This window comes from Scatophagus argus, chromosome 13, assembly GCF_020382885.2.
Source record: "Scatophagus argus isolate fScaArg1 chromosome 13, fScaArg1.pri, whole genome shotgun sequence".
NCBI lineage: Eukaryota > Metazoa > Chordata > Actinopteri > Scatophagidae > Scatophagus > Scatophagus argus.
The window spans coordinates 5,312,188-5,330,491 of NC_058505.1; the positions used below are offsets into that span (position 1 = coordinate 5,312,188).

An 18,304-nucleotide genomic window follows, 5' to 3' on the forward strand; every position below is an offset into this window, starting at 1 on the left:
AGGATCTCAAAGAGAGTAAAGTGGGATAATAATAGTTCAAAATGAGCGAACTGACTGTAGGAGATATCGGGATTCTCCCCCATCAACAATTTACTTTGAATTTACTTTACTTTCTCTTCTTCTGAAGATCATGACTCACATTGTCATCAACCAGAAAGTTGTGGGGAAAAAGTTTCAGACTTTTCCTTCCCTTCAGGCAGAACTCCCTTGCAGCCAGCCTTGAGCACCCATTAGATAAACTGTGTCTAGATTCTTTTCTGCACAGACGTTAGCAGTCAAACACACTGGTGATCAAATATAGAATTAACATTAATATTTAATGCTTTTACTTCTGAGATTTTGTAGCTTATTTACACAAATATTTTAGTTCGTCTTGATTATGAAATAGAGTCTGACCGATAAATTGGCTAAAGGTGTATTAGTATACGCATAGATGTTGTTCAGTATGTAACAAGGAATCTAAAAATCTAAAATGTTAACCTGTAAAAAAAAACAAAACAAAAAACAAATGCTGGTCAACATCACAATTTGATTTCAAATACTGGCTGCTATCAGTGAGAAATTTCAAATTTCAAATAAATTATGCCCCATAGTCCTACATGAACTCACACAATAGAGAAATTCTATGAGGACTTGCACAAAAGCAAGAAGTTTGAATAAGTCTGAAAATCTGATATTTTGACATTTGTCTTTATTATAGGAGTTCTACACAATGAATCGTTTAAAAGGAGGCCCAGGCCAAAGAACAGGATAGTCAACCAAGTGTCGATAACATGTGATGTTGTGTTTAGGAAACAACTGACAGTGAAAGAAGAAAACTAACAAGACCCACGTTTAGTCCAAATGCTCTTTCATGTGTACAAAATATCCTCATGGCGTGTAGTTAAACCCCAAACACACACCGAACGGGCTAATTTTCATTTAGGTGTTTTTCTTCACAGGTAGGTTATTTAAGGACTCGTCTCATTGAATTGTGTCTTTCCTCCCGAGTTCCTTTCGTGTACACGCAGTTTAACTAGTTTACTCTACCATAATCACATCAGTCGCTGAGCCACGAGGGCGCGCAACAGGGTTGTGCGCTCGCGCGTTCAAGTATTTGTACCCACATGCTCGTTCGCAGAGCTCAGTCAGCATTTGACTCAGTAGTGGCAGGGGATCTAGGATTTCCACTTGTCAGTTACTCCCCGATACCGAAATCAAGTGCATCCCCTCAGCTAAAATGTCAAAGTTGGATCAGGTCCTTATCCTTGACCCTCCCTCCGACCTCAAATTTAAAGGTAGGTGAATCAAAATTTCTTGACGTGTTCAACGTCCAGCGAGTAGTGGTGGAGAATTACCTGACTGAAAAGATTTCACACTCCCTCAAGCGAATTTCTTTGCTAGCGAGCTAGCTAGCATTCACCGCCATTTTAAGTTAGCCAGACACAAGACGGGCCGCCGCTGCATCCTCGTACTCTAGTGACGTGGATAGCCGGCGTGGCGTGCATCTTGACCGCCTGCCATTCATGACCAGCTAACTGACAACACCTAGCGAAGAGATGCAAGAACGTGGGGCAGCTGTCAGTTGTTGTAAAACTGAATTAAAGTGACCACCGTAAGCACCATATTTGCTAGTCCCCTGACTTTGGAAGCAACATGAGCTAATCATGTTATGTTGTTGCTAGTAGTGTTAGCAACAGCAAACTGTTTCCTTGGGGTTCAGCCTGTTCCCTGAAATGTAGTTACCACTCACAACCCGGACGTAATGTAGAAGGAAATTAACTTTTTCTTTATTATTGTAGCATCCAACCTGACACATCTGACAGGGACTTTGTCCTGTCAGGCTGGTAACGTGACTGACTGTTGGAATGACAAACTTGGCTAACTAACCTGCGGACACAATTTTCTGAAACATTTGTCTCACATAGTTGGTTTCTCGTTGGTCTCTCCTAGTTAGCTCAGTATGCTCAGCAAAATATGTTAAGGACTACATTGTTGTCACACCACCTTAAAGAAACCGACGTAACCCACACATTAGGTTGTTACTGACTGCTTCCCTGGAAGTGATAACGTTCAGTGATGTGTCACTCAAGCGTTGGCTAATAATGGCTAAGCTAGCTTGCTAATGCAAAAGTTAATACCTTTAGAGCTACCCGCTTTGCTACTCTAACAAACTGTCTTGTTCTGCATTTTGCACATCCATCAGTCTCATCTCTTCTCTTTAGAAAGTACTAGATGGAGTTTTAGCCTGTGACATTTGTATGATTTCAACTGTTGCTGCGGTTATTACGTGGTCATTAGAAGTTATTGAGATTAATAGCTAGCAGTAAAACTGTATTGTGCTGCTGTAAGAGCAAGTTTTATTGTAGCTAGTCTGCCAAGTCCATGGTATTTGAAAACAATCCCAGCAGTTGAGCTATCATGACCATTACTCATTTTGACCCAGAATTCTTCTCTGCATTTCTTGTATTTGTCCCAGTTACTACTCTCTGTCTCTGCTGCAGACATTATTGTCACTGACACACTGTTATATTGTTTTTGAACCAATCTTTCAGCCCATTGTCCTGCTGATCGGAAGAGGCCAATTGTTGGTTAGGGCTAGGTATGACTATTTGCTGATTGTAGCCTGGGCTTGACAGGATTGTTAGAAAGGTCACCGGTTCAAATACCAGACCCACAGGGTATTTTTGGGTGGGATAAAGTCATTTAGATGCTTTGGTGATAAGATGGGAAGCTGATTTGTCACATCTTTATACCCCATCACACAGTTCAGATCCCACACCTGGTGATCCCACGGGCTGCAAAGATTTAGAAAAGCCTTGTATTGAGCCCAGTACCCATAATCACTCTCTGTACTTTTTTAAACTGGTACATTTTTACATGTACATGTTGTTTAAATCAGGAGTTTTTCTGTTACAGTTTCAAGCGTGACTGCATCATCAGTTGCACAGATAGTTGTGTTATTGACGAAAAGCCTTCCTACAAGATTCACTGTTGTGTACACAGGCCTGCCAAACAATGAAACTGCAAGGGCGTTCAGCTGAAAATGAACAAACCTCACGTTGAGTTAAGCTTAAAAATGAGTACTTAATATGTAGCAGTTTGTAGTATTGGCTTTAATCCGGTGCATTTAGTTTGTGCAACAAGTTGGTCCATTTTGTTCTGGACACATGAAGGTTTGAAAAAGAGTACAAGAGTCCAATCCAAATACATAAATTACTGTCCTTCAGCTGAATCTTAAATTGATATTGATATTTAATCAGTGTCAGAGGCATGGTCCAACGTAATCTGATCATGCACCTCATTTCACCTGACTAAGAAATTCTGATCTAATTAGACTTATTTTGATTACTGATCAGTCACACGGTTTACATTTTCTGTCATCAGATTAAACTTTTACCCTTTGTATTCTGGAATGGATTCAGTAATCAACAGTTACAAGTACATTTTTAAAAGCTACATGAGTGCTGCATCTGCTCAAGTACAGCTTGAATAATCTTCATTTTTAACCTCTATTGTATGCAGGCCTGAGTCTGAATACAAAGTGTTTTTTGCACCTTCCGACTAATTGTTTAGCACCCGATATTACCCATCATTAAATTAAATATTAGACTGATTAAACCTGATCAAAACTGCTAATATTTAAAGAGAAAGGACCAGTTGGAGGAGATTGGAGGATTTTCAATATTGGGAGAATCGCAGAGGGAAATGAAATGGTTCCTATTCTGCTGTTAAGAAGCAATATGAGGCGAAGGAAGATGACCACAGCTCCTTTGCTGTCAGAGGCTGAGCTAAATCGGTCTGCGTGTATCTGAGAGCTGGTCTGTTTTAGAGCCTCTGCTGGGATTCCTCCAGCAAGCTAGAGGGGGCAGCCCTCCTTTCCTTGGCTGATATTTTTAGAATAGGACTGGCCTGGGGGACCCTAACTCAGCATAGATGAGAGAGACCGTGCTAAAGCTGCTTGAGCAAAGGTGGCATCTCAGAGTGAGGCATTGGATGCAGGCTACGTGAGTGTGTATGTGATGCAAACAGCTGCGTTCCAATGTTTAATCTGTTTCAGTCTTTGTTTTAGCAGTGATCACAGTGGTTAAAGGGAGAATGGTGTAGAAATGTGCCTCAGTCAACTGTAAATTCCTCTTTGTGGAAGCAGTTACTCAGTTGTCTTAGGTCTGTCGGGCGGGGGGTTAATTGGTGATGTTCGTTATAATTTTGTATGTATGGTGCATTAGCCAAAAGGGTCTGTTTCCTGTTTGTCCCACCAGCAGGTACAGGACTTCAGAAAAGCTTTGGGCATGTCCAAAGTCAGGAGGAATGGTTGAAAAGCTTTGGTTACTGTCCCTGCCAAAAACTGCGCCAAATCATCTGAAAGATCATTATTACAATTTGACAAATGGATTCATATTACTGCTCTGTCAACCTAATGAACAGTAATTTACTATCCTTCAACATCACCCCCAGTCATATGATAATAGATCAAACTTTTTTGCAGTAACTATGTACAGAAACAGCAGAAAGCACCTAATGTTCTCTGCTACTTGCTTCTCAATAGAGGTGCAGGGAAAACTAAGACATTGGAAGCAGAGATTGTAAATAAAAAATATCTGATGCTGCGGACAGTCACAAGGTTTTTCAGGTTTGTAGGAATGCTTTTTTGTGACACACCTGTGCTGAAAACAACGCCCCAGTCATCACTATAACTCTACATGTTAGCTTTTGCTGGGTGGAGTCTCTCCAATCTGGTCATGCATTGCTTCTTATCTCTCTGAGCTCTTGTGTGAAGGAAGGCTGAATGAAGGCTTTGTGAACTCTAGAACACCAACCCAGCTATAAAAATAAGGGGATGGTAGGAACAATATTTGTACTGATTCTCTGTTGAATGAATAGAAAAGAGGGTGCTGTTTTCAGCCTTTTGCTCCAGGATGCTGTGGGCCTAACAGGTGTGAGCGATCTTAGCGTTTTATTTTATTGATTTTGAAGGTGTTTGCAATCTACTTTTCAGGTGAATTGTAGACATTAAGATAATTAATGTCCGCTTACCTCTGTTTCCAAACTTTACATAATCCCATTAATTAGGAGAGCCATCATAACATAACAATAGAGTGATGTAGCCAACTAGATGACTGTGCTGACTGAATGAATTACTTTTCTGGGTGACTTATTGTAAACAATGCAACATGAGTTATAGTTTGCAACATGGTCAGTGAGGACCTTGTGCCAAAAGAAAAATAACTATTTTTCATGTATTATTGTCTTTTAATGATGCAAATGGAGAAATTCAAAGTGTTTTTTTTTCAGGTCTGGCTTTGGTCTTCAAGTTAAACTCCATTAATTAATGAATTATATTAATTTGAGAGCGTCTTACACTCTCTTGCCTATTTGAGGATAATGAAATGAGGGGGCTTGCCGTAAACTGGCAGAAACTCTTAACATTGGTCCCTCAAAGATCATAAGGTGAAGTTGTTGATCATCATGACTTTGACAGTTTGTACATTCGCTTTGTTTCATGAGACAATTTCTGTGAAACCCAAAAGTTGTTAGAATTTGTGACATCAAGCTAAACCCTTGATAGACAGCTAGCAGATCGTGTAGTAGGTAAAATCAGCAGGCCTCACCTTGAGGACCCACGGTCCTATGACAGTTAACCATTCATCATGGGACATGCTCTTTCCAAGCTCCCAAATTTATTCTCTGTACCTCTGACTTGGCTTCCAGTTGTGTTTTTGGCATGGCATGGCTCTTCAAAGCTGGATGGTCCTGACCATGCTTAAGGGCCTAATTTGAAGCAAGCTCTGTCACAAGGTCTAACTATTGATCTCATGATAGATGACCGAAGAAGGGCAGGACATTAGTTCCCAATATGAATGTGAATGTGGGGCATCTAAATGAAGTTAGCTGTTTGGAAAAGAATCTAAATTGATTCAAGGGGCTTGGCCTGTCTCCTCTGGAGGCATAGGCAAAGAGTCTGGGGAATTTTGGACACCCTGATCTTTTTTAATTTCTCATGCTAAGCTTTGTATTTGTGGGTAGTAGTACCCATCCATCAGGGCTATATAGCTGTTAAAACATTTCAAGATGCAGTTTTAATATTGCAAGTGTCTACACTTTTAAAGTCAAAAATTCCCTCTAACGAGCTGTGAACATTGTCTCTTAAAAATGAGTGGGAAGTAGCTGTAAAGTCTTTAGTAATATGTCAGCAGAGAAAATTGAGGACATTAGCATACTTTTAAACAGTACAGTAAACTGCTTTATATTAGGTAGTACTGACTGTTTATCTAGCCCTTGTTTTTGGAAGAGAGATAAATCCATCCTGCAGTCCAGCTTCAAGCCAGGAATGTCACTATTAAATTTGTCTTCTTAATTATGTAAGCCTAATTGAGTTGTAGTCTGACAGTAGTTTTCAGCTAATCGTTTTAAAGTTCTTTTTGAAACTTGGCTCTAAAACACTGCAGCCTGCAGCTCTGCCAGGGATGAGGTGTAACTTGAAATATTGAGTTTCCTCCATTTCTGCACTTTTCACTGTAAACATGCAACATATGCCATGTCTGCTATTCTGAATACAGCCAATAGCACTGGAAAATTGTGCCTCTCATGCATCAGCAAATTCTTAAAATTTTGATTTCATGTGCTGCCAGAAAAAATGTTCTTTCAGTGGTTGCTAATAGCACAAGCCTGACTGTTAAAGTACAGGATTGAACAGCTTGGTGCGTTTCTTCGAGAGAAATATGGCTATAAGAATATTTCCTTTGCTTTTATTTTCCATTTGTGCTGTGGTGGTGTACCCACAGGAGTACAAGAGAGTACTTCAAAATACAGAAATAATAATTCACTTGTGTTTGCCATTCTGTGTCCATCAGGTCCTTTCACAGATGTAGTCACCACCAACCTCAAACTGAAGAACCCTTCTGACAAAAAAGTGTGTTTCAAAGTGAAGACGACTGCGCCTCGCAGGTACTGTGTACGGCCAAACAGCGGTGTTATCGATGCAGGAGCAACTGTCGTTATCTCTGGTAAGTTAATAAGTAAGAGTTTGTACCCATTAACTATCTCTCCTTTCTTTTAAGTTTAAGCAACATACTTCCCCCTAGTCCACAAAATGTTGTTGCTAATTGAGAGAGACAGTGAGAGACCTGAGAGGGGAAACTAGGTCAGGGAAATGTAGCACGATTTGGCTGTAGGTCGACAAGGCCCACATGCTAGGTTAAAGCTGAGGTGTTAAAGCCCCAGGCTCTGATCTGGAAGCAGTTTTTACTCAGATCAGTATGGTTCACATCCCACACGTGGCTTGTATAGTGTCGTGATGGTAATGGATGAAGACCGAAACTGACCTCTGTCGCAGTTGTGGAGTAGGGCTTTAACTGCTGACCAAATTTAGACATTTACAGTGCTGTTTTTTGTACCATATATTCTTCGGTTGATACTGGCATCCTGTATTTCAGCATTAATAAATATTAATTCCAAAGACAGAGGAAAAATGCCCCATTATACACCTTGAAAAGGGAGAATCATTACCAAAAAGGAAGTTATCTTAAAGTCACTTAAAGTCCTCTGAAACAAAACAAATGAGACATTTAACAACTGGATGCCTACTGGCTACCTTTTAAATGTACCACAGTAATCCAGCCTTAATGAAAAGAATGCGGTAAGGTGAGCAAGGTGGAGCCAGGATAAACATTGCTGTCTGACTAGATTATTGTGATTCCATTTATATTCTTAATAACCACAATTATTAACTATAATTGCATTCTACTCTTCATGTCCCTGAGGAACAGTTATGTGAATACCCTAAATTTAAACCTCCGCATGTTGACTCCACTGATTGGCTGCTGATGAAGGTCGTCTAGAGTCATATGTGCAGGTGGTGATGTCCTACAGCCGGCTGTCAGCTTGTTGTGTCGGGGACCTGAAAAGGGAACAGCTTAAACCAGTCTTATTGCAATAGTCACACCAAGACCGTCACAAGGGTCTGCCACAGAGGCGTCATGACAGGAATATTTGGCTTTAGGCGAGATAACTGTTACAGTGTGAAATGTAGCGTGAAAACAGGAATATTAGTGGAACATCTGTGAAAGCAAATCATGTAAACATCTTAATTGGAGCTACAGGCAAAATTAGGTTTTCGTTCTACCTTTTTAGTCAAATTGGTTATTGTGACTCGGTTGGTCGGTTCATCATGGCCCTTTATTAAGGAGAGAATCCTTGCTCAAATTGTTTCAGGTCACTAAATTTAAGTTGTTTGTTTTAAATTGGAATCGTTAAATATTAAAAGTTTCTTCCAGTGACTGTAGACAGCTTGAATTCATGATGCAATGTGCTTACATAACCCACTTCTTCTGTCTGAATGCTTAGTCTGTTCCAAAAACAAATATTTTTATCCAGAATATAGTTAAATACACTGATTTCATGTGTTGTTTGATTGAAGCGCTAAACTGATCTTCTCTGAATGCACATTAACGTTATACACAATATATGACATTAATTCAAGCTGACCTCAACTGCTATTGTGGCTGTTGTTTTGTGTGGAGGAGCCACCCATCACGACGTACACAGGAGAGAGTGTTCATTACCATTACTGATGGAATATCACCTTAATGGGAAACTTTCAGCCACTTTTGAATCATCACAGTGAGGCCAATGTATGCGAAACAAACAGTGTTTATCGTACTCCATGTTGCCTGTACCGAGAGCTCCCAGCTCATTTGCCGAGAGCGAGTCACAGAGAGAGGGGTAATTCAGAAAAACTCAAACCATCAGAAGTTAGTTCTTTCCTGCCTGAAATGTTTTTATTTTAGTGTGCTGTTCAGGGCGCCATCTTGTGCCTGTTTGAACTAAACTAAGCGCCACCCAGCTCACAGTATGTCATAGAGCAAAGCTGGCGTTTAGTGTTCAGGTGGTCAGGTGCATCGCAGTGTGTGCTTTCTGTTTGTTTTAGGTTTTCTGCCTTCTGAGTGAAAGAGGACACCACAGCTTTTGCGTCTCATTTCTCTGCTCATGTATTACCGATTTCAGAAGTATTTGTGTCTTTCAGTTGCATGGTTAGCCCAGTTTTATAAAAAAAATTGCCTTCAGTGGATAGTGACGTTTGTGTTTTTTATTTGCTGAATGAAATTAGAAAGATCAACAACATCCTTTTGAAATTGGATTAGATTGTAGGATTAACCAATGTAAGAAGAGGACAAAAACATGATCACATGCCAGCCTTCAGTGTGCATCAAATGTGCCGTATTTTCCGGACTATAAGCCGCTACTTTTTTCCCACGCCTTCAACTCTGCAGCCTAAACAACGATGCGGCTAATCTATAGATTTTTATGGGCTAACGGACCGATGATGCGAAGAGGAAGACGCTAGTTTTAGGCGTAACAGTCATTTTGCGTGTCATGCACATACCGTCATCATGGAAAACACTCAAAAAAATGCATATGATGCAGCTTAGTTAAAAGCAATCGAACTGGCTGTCCAAGAAGGAAATAGAGCTGCTGCACGTAAGCTTGGCGTAAATGAATCAATGGTGAGACGTTGGAGACGGCAGCGTGAAGAACTGACGCAATACAAAAAGACGCCAAAAGCTTTCAGAGCTATTAAAAGCAGATGGCCCGGACTTGAAAACGTATGTCATGTTACAATGTGGACACCTGCGGCTTATAGTCAAGTGCGGCCTATATATGCACAAATATATATATATATATATATTTTTTTTTGGTGGGTTCGGCTTATACTCGGGTGTGTTCTATAGTCCAGAAAATGCGGTACTCATTTTAAATAAATAACATTAAATTTAGACAATGGTGTAGTATTTTTTTAAATTGGGAATAGATTTAAGTCATCTTTTTTTGTGTGTGTGGAGATATCTTTGTTTTAACCGTGTTCATCTTTCGTTTGCAGTCATGCTACAACCCTTTGACTACGACCCCAATGAGAAAAGTAAACACAAATTCATGGTGCAGACGATTTTTGCCCCTCCAAATGTTTCTGACATGGATTCATTGGTGAGTGATTTCTTTTATTATCTTTTAGGCTTTTGGCAAAGTTGTTGTTTAAAATGTGTATACCAAAACAAACGTTTAGTTAGTCAGTTAGTTGCTGAGTCAGAAGTAGAGATGCTTTGAAATTGGATCCCATCAAATATCTGATTCCGTGCTTGTGTTATCTTGTTGAACAAACCCATACTCTTTCTTGAGTAAGAAACCAGTTTCCTTTGGATAATCTGTGTGGGTTCCCGTATTACTGAGCTTGCACCCATCAAAATAAACAACTCAGACTAGTTGCAAAAAACCAAACCAAACAAACACCTCACTGATTTAGGAGATTATTTAAGAGCGGATAAGTCAACTGATTTCCAGGCAGATTTTAAACACCCTGTGTAACCAGAAGATATTCTGTGTCCCACAGCATAAGTCGCTGTTGGCCACAGTTTACTGTAAACCAGGTCCTCTTACAGCCAAAAATGGCTCAGAATATGCTTCATTGTATAGACAAACAACTGCACAACGAGGAGAGAGGAGACAAACGAGCTCTTGACTCTTGAAAAGAATAATAACAAGGCAGTAAGTGTTTTAACCCTATTGTATTTACACTGAAAATGCTATAGAATGCTATTAATGCTATAGAATAAAAGGAGCTCGGTAGTCCACCACTAATTTCTGCTTACCGGTACTTAAAAAAAAGAAAAAAAAGAAAAAAAAAAAAGAATGTTATGGCATGATCTTAGATATTCTGCTGAGTTAGTTGATGCAATGCTCTTGGACAAATCAGTTTTTTTTTTTTTAAAAAAAAAGCTGCATTCTCCAGTCTGCCACCAGGGGGCAGCAGAGACTTAGTCAGTCAGTGAAACATACACATACCCGGTAGTGTGTTCATGTACTGGCTTGTCTTGAATGAGGTGCAGAATCCAGGAAGTGCAGGGGAGCAGGGATAAGTAAACTGTACTCTAATAAAGTTACCGTTTTGTCGTGAATTGGTTCCATGGCATTACTACATTGCCCACTTTGCTATTCTGTGCTAAACCGTTCACTTGTGACATAAAGCAGTTATGTGTTTTACTTTTAATCATGGGTGGCTTTGTCACTGAGTGTATAAAATCGCAAAATATCTCAGAGTGAAGTCTTTATGGAAATTTGTCATTCTAAATATAAAGACCTAAAACCCAGTGGAGAAAATGTAAACTTGAGACAGATTGTAGCTGTGTCGTGCAGGAAAATACATGTTTTATGTTGCTGTAATGACCATGGATTAAAGCCTGCATTGCATGTGAATAGTATGAACTAGGCTGAAGTGTCTGTGCATGTGTGTGCGGATGGAATCCAGCTGTGAGCAGTTTAACTTGACGAATAACGTGCCCATTTTTCATCTCCACCAGTGGAAAGATGCGAAACCCGATGATCTCATGGATTCCAAGCTGAGATGCGTCTTCGAGCTGCCTTCTGAAAACGATAAAGTGGTAAGAGGCGCTGCTGCGCATTAATACCAGCTCATTTCACCATAATCTGAATTATAAACTGAATTAAATTTTTGTCTGTGAAAGAGCTGTGTTGAATGCTCAGCTTTCAACATTTCCAGAATACCATAGCTTTCCATGAAGGCAAAAACTATGGAAAAAAAAATCCACCATTGTAATGTCAAATAAGCAGAGAGTGCTGTTTCAGAGGAGAAACCAGTCAAGGCATCCCGGGTGCAAAAACACAAAACACCTTAGCTACCTAGGTTTTTCCTGTTCCATCCAGTGTGTATTTAACTTACTTTCTCTCTACATTCAATACATTATTAACTGTCTGCATGTCAAGCCTCAACTAAAACTCTTCTTCCCTTTTTCAAATGGTGAAAAAGTCATTGTGTCAGACAGACTTGGAGGATTACTGTAATGAAACTCCTTCCTGTTAGGTGAACTAATCATCTGCTAAATCCAGTAGAAACAGTACCTGAAAATAAAAAGAGTTGGAAAATTTCCAACAACACTGGCATTCTTCAGCGTAGTCAAAATTCACTTTGTGTTGTATGTAAATCTTCTGTTTTGGGATGCACAAATTATTTGCCTGCCTCTGATTGCTGAGGAACACAAGAACCGCAGCCAGTTTTGCATTGCATTTTAGCAGCTTGCTTCACCTAACCGCCTACACCAAGCCCAAGTGCTGTGCTGTGAACACCAAGCACAGCTGCTGTGAAGCCGTTTCAAGGTGAGAGAAGACCTCTGACACATGAACAGTTTGAGTGATGTGGGTGTTTACTTAGTTTGCTGCTCCATCCACTGGCTTAAACTCAAGTATCAGACATCAGTTGTAAGCCCATGCAGTAGCTCGATGCTTCAGCGTGGCTCTCGGTACAACTCGAGTTGTGGTGTTCTGTTGGACTGCGGAGCATTAAATGTTTTGCCGTTCTCCACACAGTCATACATAAGACGCACCAACACTGATTGAGCATCAAAACAGCACCTCTGAGAGTGACGACAAATGGCTGAACATTGTAAGCTATAGGATTTATTGCAGAGGTGTTGTAATGGATTGAATTAACTCTGTGAACACTGGGAACCTGTGTTAATGAGTGCTCACTGTAATCAGGATTGAGATGAGCAGCGGTGCTTGGACACCTCAGCAGGCCTTCACAGATTTAGCTTATGCTAAGAAGGTACAGTGTGGATATGTGGACTGTTGAGTCAGCATAGTGTCTGCTCTCTGCTTTGGCACGTGCAACCTGTTAACGAGGCTGGAGATGCAGTGGGGAGTGTAATGTTACAATGCGGAAATGTATGTTTAGAAATTTTGCATTGTGTAAGAAGAGCTGGGTGTCAAACCTTTATGTTTTTACCGCTGACATAATCTGTGTAGCACCAAGTATCAAAAACTGTCGAGTACTCAAGGCTGGCAACAATTACAACAAAGTTTTTGCACACCAGAAAATCTGGTCAAAAACTTGTTGCCAAAGAACCAAATCCCCTCTCTGTCAACCACTTCTTTACCTGATCAAAGTCTGAAGACAGAGACGTTGTAAATACAGTGAAAAGTTGTTCTTTCACAAGCACAGTGACATATTTGTAATCCTGTTTACCTCTTTGTAGATCAGGTAGGTCTCAGTTTTAATATTTGACCAAACAATATAGTTCCTGCATGGTTGCTCTTTGCTTTATTTTTCATACGAATAAAAGGGACTTGTTAAACAAAAAGCTCAAAGTGAAGAATCAAAAGTATTGTTGTGGTATCTGTACAGAAAATCAGCTATTGTACTGTACACTCGTATCACAGAGTTTCAAAACATACCCAGCTCCAACATACAGAGGGTTTGGTTAGGATAAAGACGGAGGCTGCTTTTTGGGAATGTGCTTCTATAGAAACTCTTGCCTTTGATTGTGGAACAAGAGATAATAACATTATATCCTGCCTCTGTGTTGATTGTCAGCCTTCAACTACAGTACGGTTGTTGTATTTCCATTACAGAGCCCTTTATTTCCCCATGCCGTCATGTTGTCTGTCCCACAAAACTAAGCCACATCAAACGTGACTTCTGGAGGGACGCATTTCCTCGCTGGTCTCTTTGATCTGGCGCTGTGAGCTTGTGGGCCTCGGACAAGGCTGCCTTTCTTTGGCACAGGCCTCTGTCTAGAGGCTAACCTCCCTACTTTGCTCAGACCATGCTGGATTTCACTTCAGCGGTTCTCTCCCTCTGCTTGTCGGGCAGAATGACGTGGAGGCGACCAAAGCAGCCCCGGTGATGAACTCTGCGAAGGCCGACCCATCAGCGTCCTCGGTGCCTGTCTCCGCCTCACTGGACGATGCAGAGCTGAAGAAAGTGCTGGAGAAGTGCAAGAGGCAGCAAGCTGAGCTAAGCAAACTGGCTGAGGAGAACCGGCAATTAAAGGTAATGTGATTAATGTGTTCATAAATAATGTGATGAAACAATCTGCTTTCATTGTGCTTTTCATTCTGATGCATTTTGCGCAGGATGAAACTAAAAACAAATGTGAGTCGGTGGACCATGTTGGATAGAAAAATTAAAGCCAAGGAGAAAATAACTGATTTGTGAATCTCTATGGTCAGAAAACTGATTTTATGCTGCTCTTCAGGGGTTTAGCCTGTAGTGTTAAGTCTGATGAGGCTGGGAGTGGTGACCTTTTAACATGTCGGCCAGATGTTGCTTTAGAATATGGCAAACTGTAGAGGTTGCATTTATATTGGGCTGAGATTCGATCATAATTTCACAGACCACCGTTTGTGGTACAGGTGGCATGTTATTGCTTGATGCAAATGGACACTTCAGTTAATTTTATTTATTTATGCTTAAATTATTTGTATATAATTTAAATTAATTTATTCAAAGAGGGTTGAAGGACCCTCAACTTGATATTACGGTTGGGCTGGTGGGGGGATTCAAATCGGTTTGATGGGCCAAAATTCAGACCAGTACACCAAATTCTACCTCGAGGGGCCACACTTGACTCAGCAGCTGTTCCCATTGAAGCCATAAATGGGAGTGTAGTGGCCCCACAAACCATCAGGACAGCTGTGACACATAAATGTAAAGTGTAAAGTATTTTTATTTTTCACAGCCAGTAAACTTCTCTTTTGCTTAAGTCTAACATCAACATAAAATAAGTCTGGACACGTGTACAAAGCACCCGCAGCCAGCGAAGACGGTTGATCAGTAGTTTAGGTGCTTTTTCTTAAATAAACTTTAGTGCCCACACAACAGTGAACTTTAGTCACCGTGATCACTAAAATGTAGCTAAAAATATGAGAGCAGTGCGATTATTCAGATTTTATAAGGCGTTCAGAGGGAACAGAGCTGCAGTGGAGGCGTCTTGTCAGGCTCAACGTTGCTGAGGCATAGAGGACTCAGTCTTTTGGAGACCAGCTGATTAAACTGTACTTGCAGGATGTGTGCCTCTATTCTGTGAGAAGAGGCAGCTGAAAGCTTGGACTCCAACTCAGTCCCCCTCTCAAATGTCACAGTTGGCAAAAGGCTACAACATATGTCAAAAGACATTAAATCAGTCGTAGGGAAAACGTCGGAATGCAAAAAATCTGCGCTGCAATTACATGAAACTGAAGATGTTGCTGGAATTCCTCAGTTAATGGTCTGTGCCAGATTCGTATGTGATGACGAGGAATTTCTTTTCTTTGATCAGCTGCAAGCACCAACACGGTTAGCGTGTTAGACACTCCTTTGAAAGATTAAAACTTCACCGGGTGAACTGTGTTGGAATCTGTAGAGACGGAGCAAAGAGCATAACGGGAGGTGGTTCTGGGTTTGTGGCATGAGTACTCAAAGCGGTGCCCAGTGTGAAGGTTAAAACATGGTCTTCTTCATGGAGAAGTCTGGCTTCAGAGGAACTTGGTTGAGGTTTTTGACTCGGTTGTTAGGTGGACGTGATGAAGCAGTGATGTGTTAGATTCGTCTGCTGAATGTTGACTGCTGAGACGTGGACTCCCTTTACGTGACTTCAGCTCGAGTCACATATTTGATGACTTCAGACTCGACAAAATCAAAGACTTACAACTTGACTTTGACTTGAACTCCAGTGACTTGTGACTTCACATGCACTTGAGCCTTTGTGACTTGGAAATACTTCCACCAAACCCAAAGATAAAAAGTATGTCATTTAAAAAATGTGTCCCGAATTGATTACTTTCTTCTTACTTTACCTTCATATCCTGAATCAAGTAATGGTAGCATCCTGGGTCCAAAATTGACATCATGATGCATTCATGTACACCTCATAAATACAGAAATCTACTTCGATTTATATGGCACAGTGCGTAGGTACCATAGGCAAGGTTCGAGGTGCCTTCAAGTGCACCTCGTGAACAAACCAACTGAACAAAAAATGAACTGCATCATGCAAAACAGGAAGGTAAAAATTACAGACAGAAGGCACTTAAAGCTGCTCATTGATTTTGGAGGTTGTTGCTGAAATGGCTTTACAGGAGTCAAATCTCAGAGTTTAGCGCTTGATTGAGACTTTGGGACTTACAAGACAATGACCTGGTCCCACCTCTGCTGTTTTGTTCTCTGCCGTGACCTGAAATGTCCTTCAATCCGTCTCTTCTTCTGTTGCAGGAGGAAGGTGTTAGAATGAGAAAGGTACCCCGCTCAGACCACATGACATCAAACTCAACCAGCCTCCTCGGCCGAGAAGCCACCACCGCCTCCCTGCCCTCCCTCCTCGTCGTCATAGCAGCCATCTTCATCGGATTCTTCCTAGGGAAGTTCATCTTGTAGACTGGGAGATGCATGCCAGCCGTATCCCCCGGCCCGGCTCCAGAATGAAACAGGCCTGAAAAACCGAGAAGTCTTTCTGTTGACTTTGCCATATCATCGGTAGTGTGGCCTACAGTGAACACATCTGTACAGCATCATTCGAAGGCGTCGCCTTTTTTTTTTTTTTTTACAGTCTCACACGGTTAGTACACACAGAGAGTTGAGAAAAGGAAGGCGACAAAAAACGTGATTGCGTTCTCTCTTCTTTCGTTTTCTTTTTCTTCTCCCCCCCCCCAGATGGCTGGAATAAACAGGTAATATGCTGGGACAATGAAAGTTGTATATCACACAAAATGGAAGATGCACCTAAAGTGACCCGTGGGTTAGAGGCAGTCAGAAGGTTAGATTGTTTTTCTCTCTCTCTCTCTCTCTGTTGTTTTTAATAGGAATCAAATGGGATGTTAGCTATCTTGTAAATGTTGTTTTAAATCCTTTTAAACAAAAAAAAATAAGGAAAGACCTTCCGTCAAAAAGACCTTGCTACCTGTTGCTGGATTGCCTCTGAAGTAAATCTGATCAGTTTGTAATTTCTACTTCTCGTCTTGGAATGTTCAGGTCCAGCTGGGGCTTTAGGTGCCTCCTTCTTGTACATTTATGTCCTTTCCTTTTCCTCACAACACCAATGCAGACTTTATATTATTATTATTGTTATTATTATATAAATATTCCTTCTGAGGTAAATATTGACTGAAATAAGGTCTCCATTCTTAAAATCCTGTCCCATGGTATTAAGCATTGAAAAAATAAAAATGAAAAAATTTGGTTTTGATAGCTGTCTTTTCCTGTGTCTCCCCATTCGAAGATACGCCCTCGAATATTTGTTATTTGATACTGTAAAATGAGTGTACTGCATTTAGCTTTACATCAGTATTTATGACAGCATTTAATCTGTAAACAACGACAGAAGTACAGCATAAGAGATAACCATGTGTTTTAATACACTTGACCTTTTATCTAAAATTGTTTGACGACTTTCAGGACTTAAAGTTGTTTTACAAGCTTTGCTGACCAGATTAACAAAGGTGGATGCTCTGAATTGAGTCAGGAAGTGAAGGAGATTCTTATACATTCAACCAAAGTAATCTCATGTCAAAGTAATTTGCAAAGTTTTTCGTATATTCTGAATGCCAAAATCTACAGTAATCACTTGGCCCCAAACTTGACTCATTTAAGCCTGATGGCTAAAATACAGAATTTTCTTTACAAGATGCTTATTTTCCCCAAAAGTGAAACCTGCAATCATTTTATTAAAGTGTAAAGTTATATGATTCACTGACTCCCTGAGGACTTGAGGACAGGGTAGTGTGGGAAAAGTCCACTGGTTTTTTTTTGTTTTGTTTTTTTTGGTATTGTTTTCTACTTGGCAGTGTGAGAATAACTTGTTACAAGCTTTACTGTGACTGTGTGGATGTAGTGTGAGACAAGCTGAATGTTATGTGATTGTAAATGTGAGGCCACAGAGGAGCTGTGAGCTGCCTCACAGCTGCCAGTTTTTGTATCGGGGGCGGGGATACCTGTTTATCACAGGTATCTCAGTGTTTGCACGTGCAAGTAATTAGAGGAAATAGCATAGACACACTATGTAGACAAAAGTATTGGGACACCTGCCCGTCACACCCACAGGGACTTTACTGACGCTGTATTCTAAATGCACAGCTTTGCAGCTCTAACAGCTTCCACTCTTATGGGAAGGCTTTTGTTGGATTTTGCTGGATTTTGTTGTCTTTCTGTGGGAATTTTTGCCCATTCATGCAGTAGAGCATTTGTGAGGTCACACACTGATGTTGGACCTAAAGGTCTGTTCCAGTTCATCCCAAAGGTGTTGGATGGGGTTGAGGTCAGGACTCTGTGTGGGCCAGTCAAGTTCTTCCACACCAAACTCATCCAACCATGTCTTTATGGAGCTTTGCTTTGTGCACTGGGGCACAGTCATGCTGGAATAGAAAAGGGCCTTCAACAAACTGTTGCCACAAAGTTGGAAGCATAGCATTGACCAAAATGTCTTGGTGTGCTGAAGCATTAAGATTTCCCTTCACTGGAAGTCAGGGGGCTGAGAACAAACCCCTGAAAGACAGCCCCATC

The 18,304-nt window shown here is 40.7% G+C and overlaps 1 protein-coding gene across 1 annotated transcript; it reads left to right on the forward strand.

Moving 5' to 3' along the window:
* Nucleotides 1-1,053: 1,053 nt before the first annotated feature.
* vapal (VAMP (vesicle-associated membrane protein)-associated protein A, like) lies at nucleotides 1,054-16,991 on the forward strand. The gene is made up of 6 exons (XM_046409098.1): nucleotides 1,054-1,277; nucleotides 6,834-6,986; nucleotides 9,860-9,963; nucleotides 11,334-11,414; nucleotides 13,643-13,822; nucleotides 16,022-16,991. The coding sequence occupies exons 1-6, from the start codon at nucleotides 1,220-1,222 to the stop codon at nucleotides 16,181-16,183; spliced, it is 738 nt and encodes a 245-aa protein (XP_046265054.1). The 5' UTR covers nucleotides 1,054-1,219; the 3' UTR covers nucleotides 16,184-16,991.
* The last annotated feature ends 1,313 nt before the right edge of the window (nucleotides 16,992-18,304 follow it).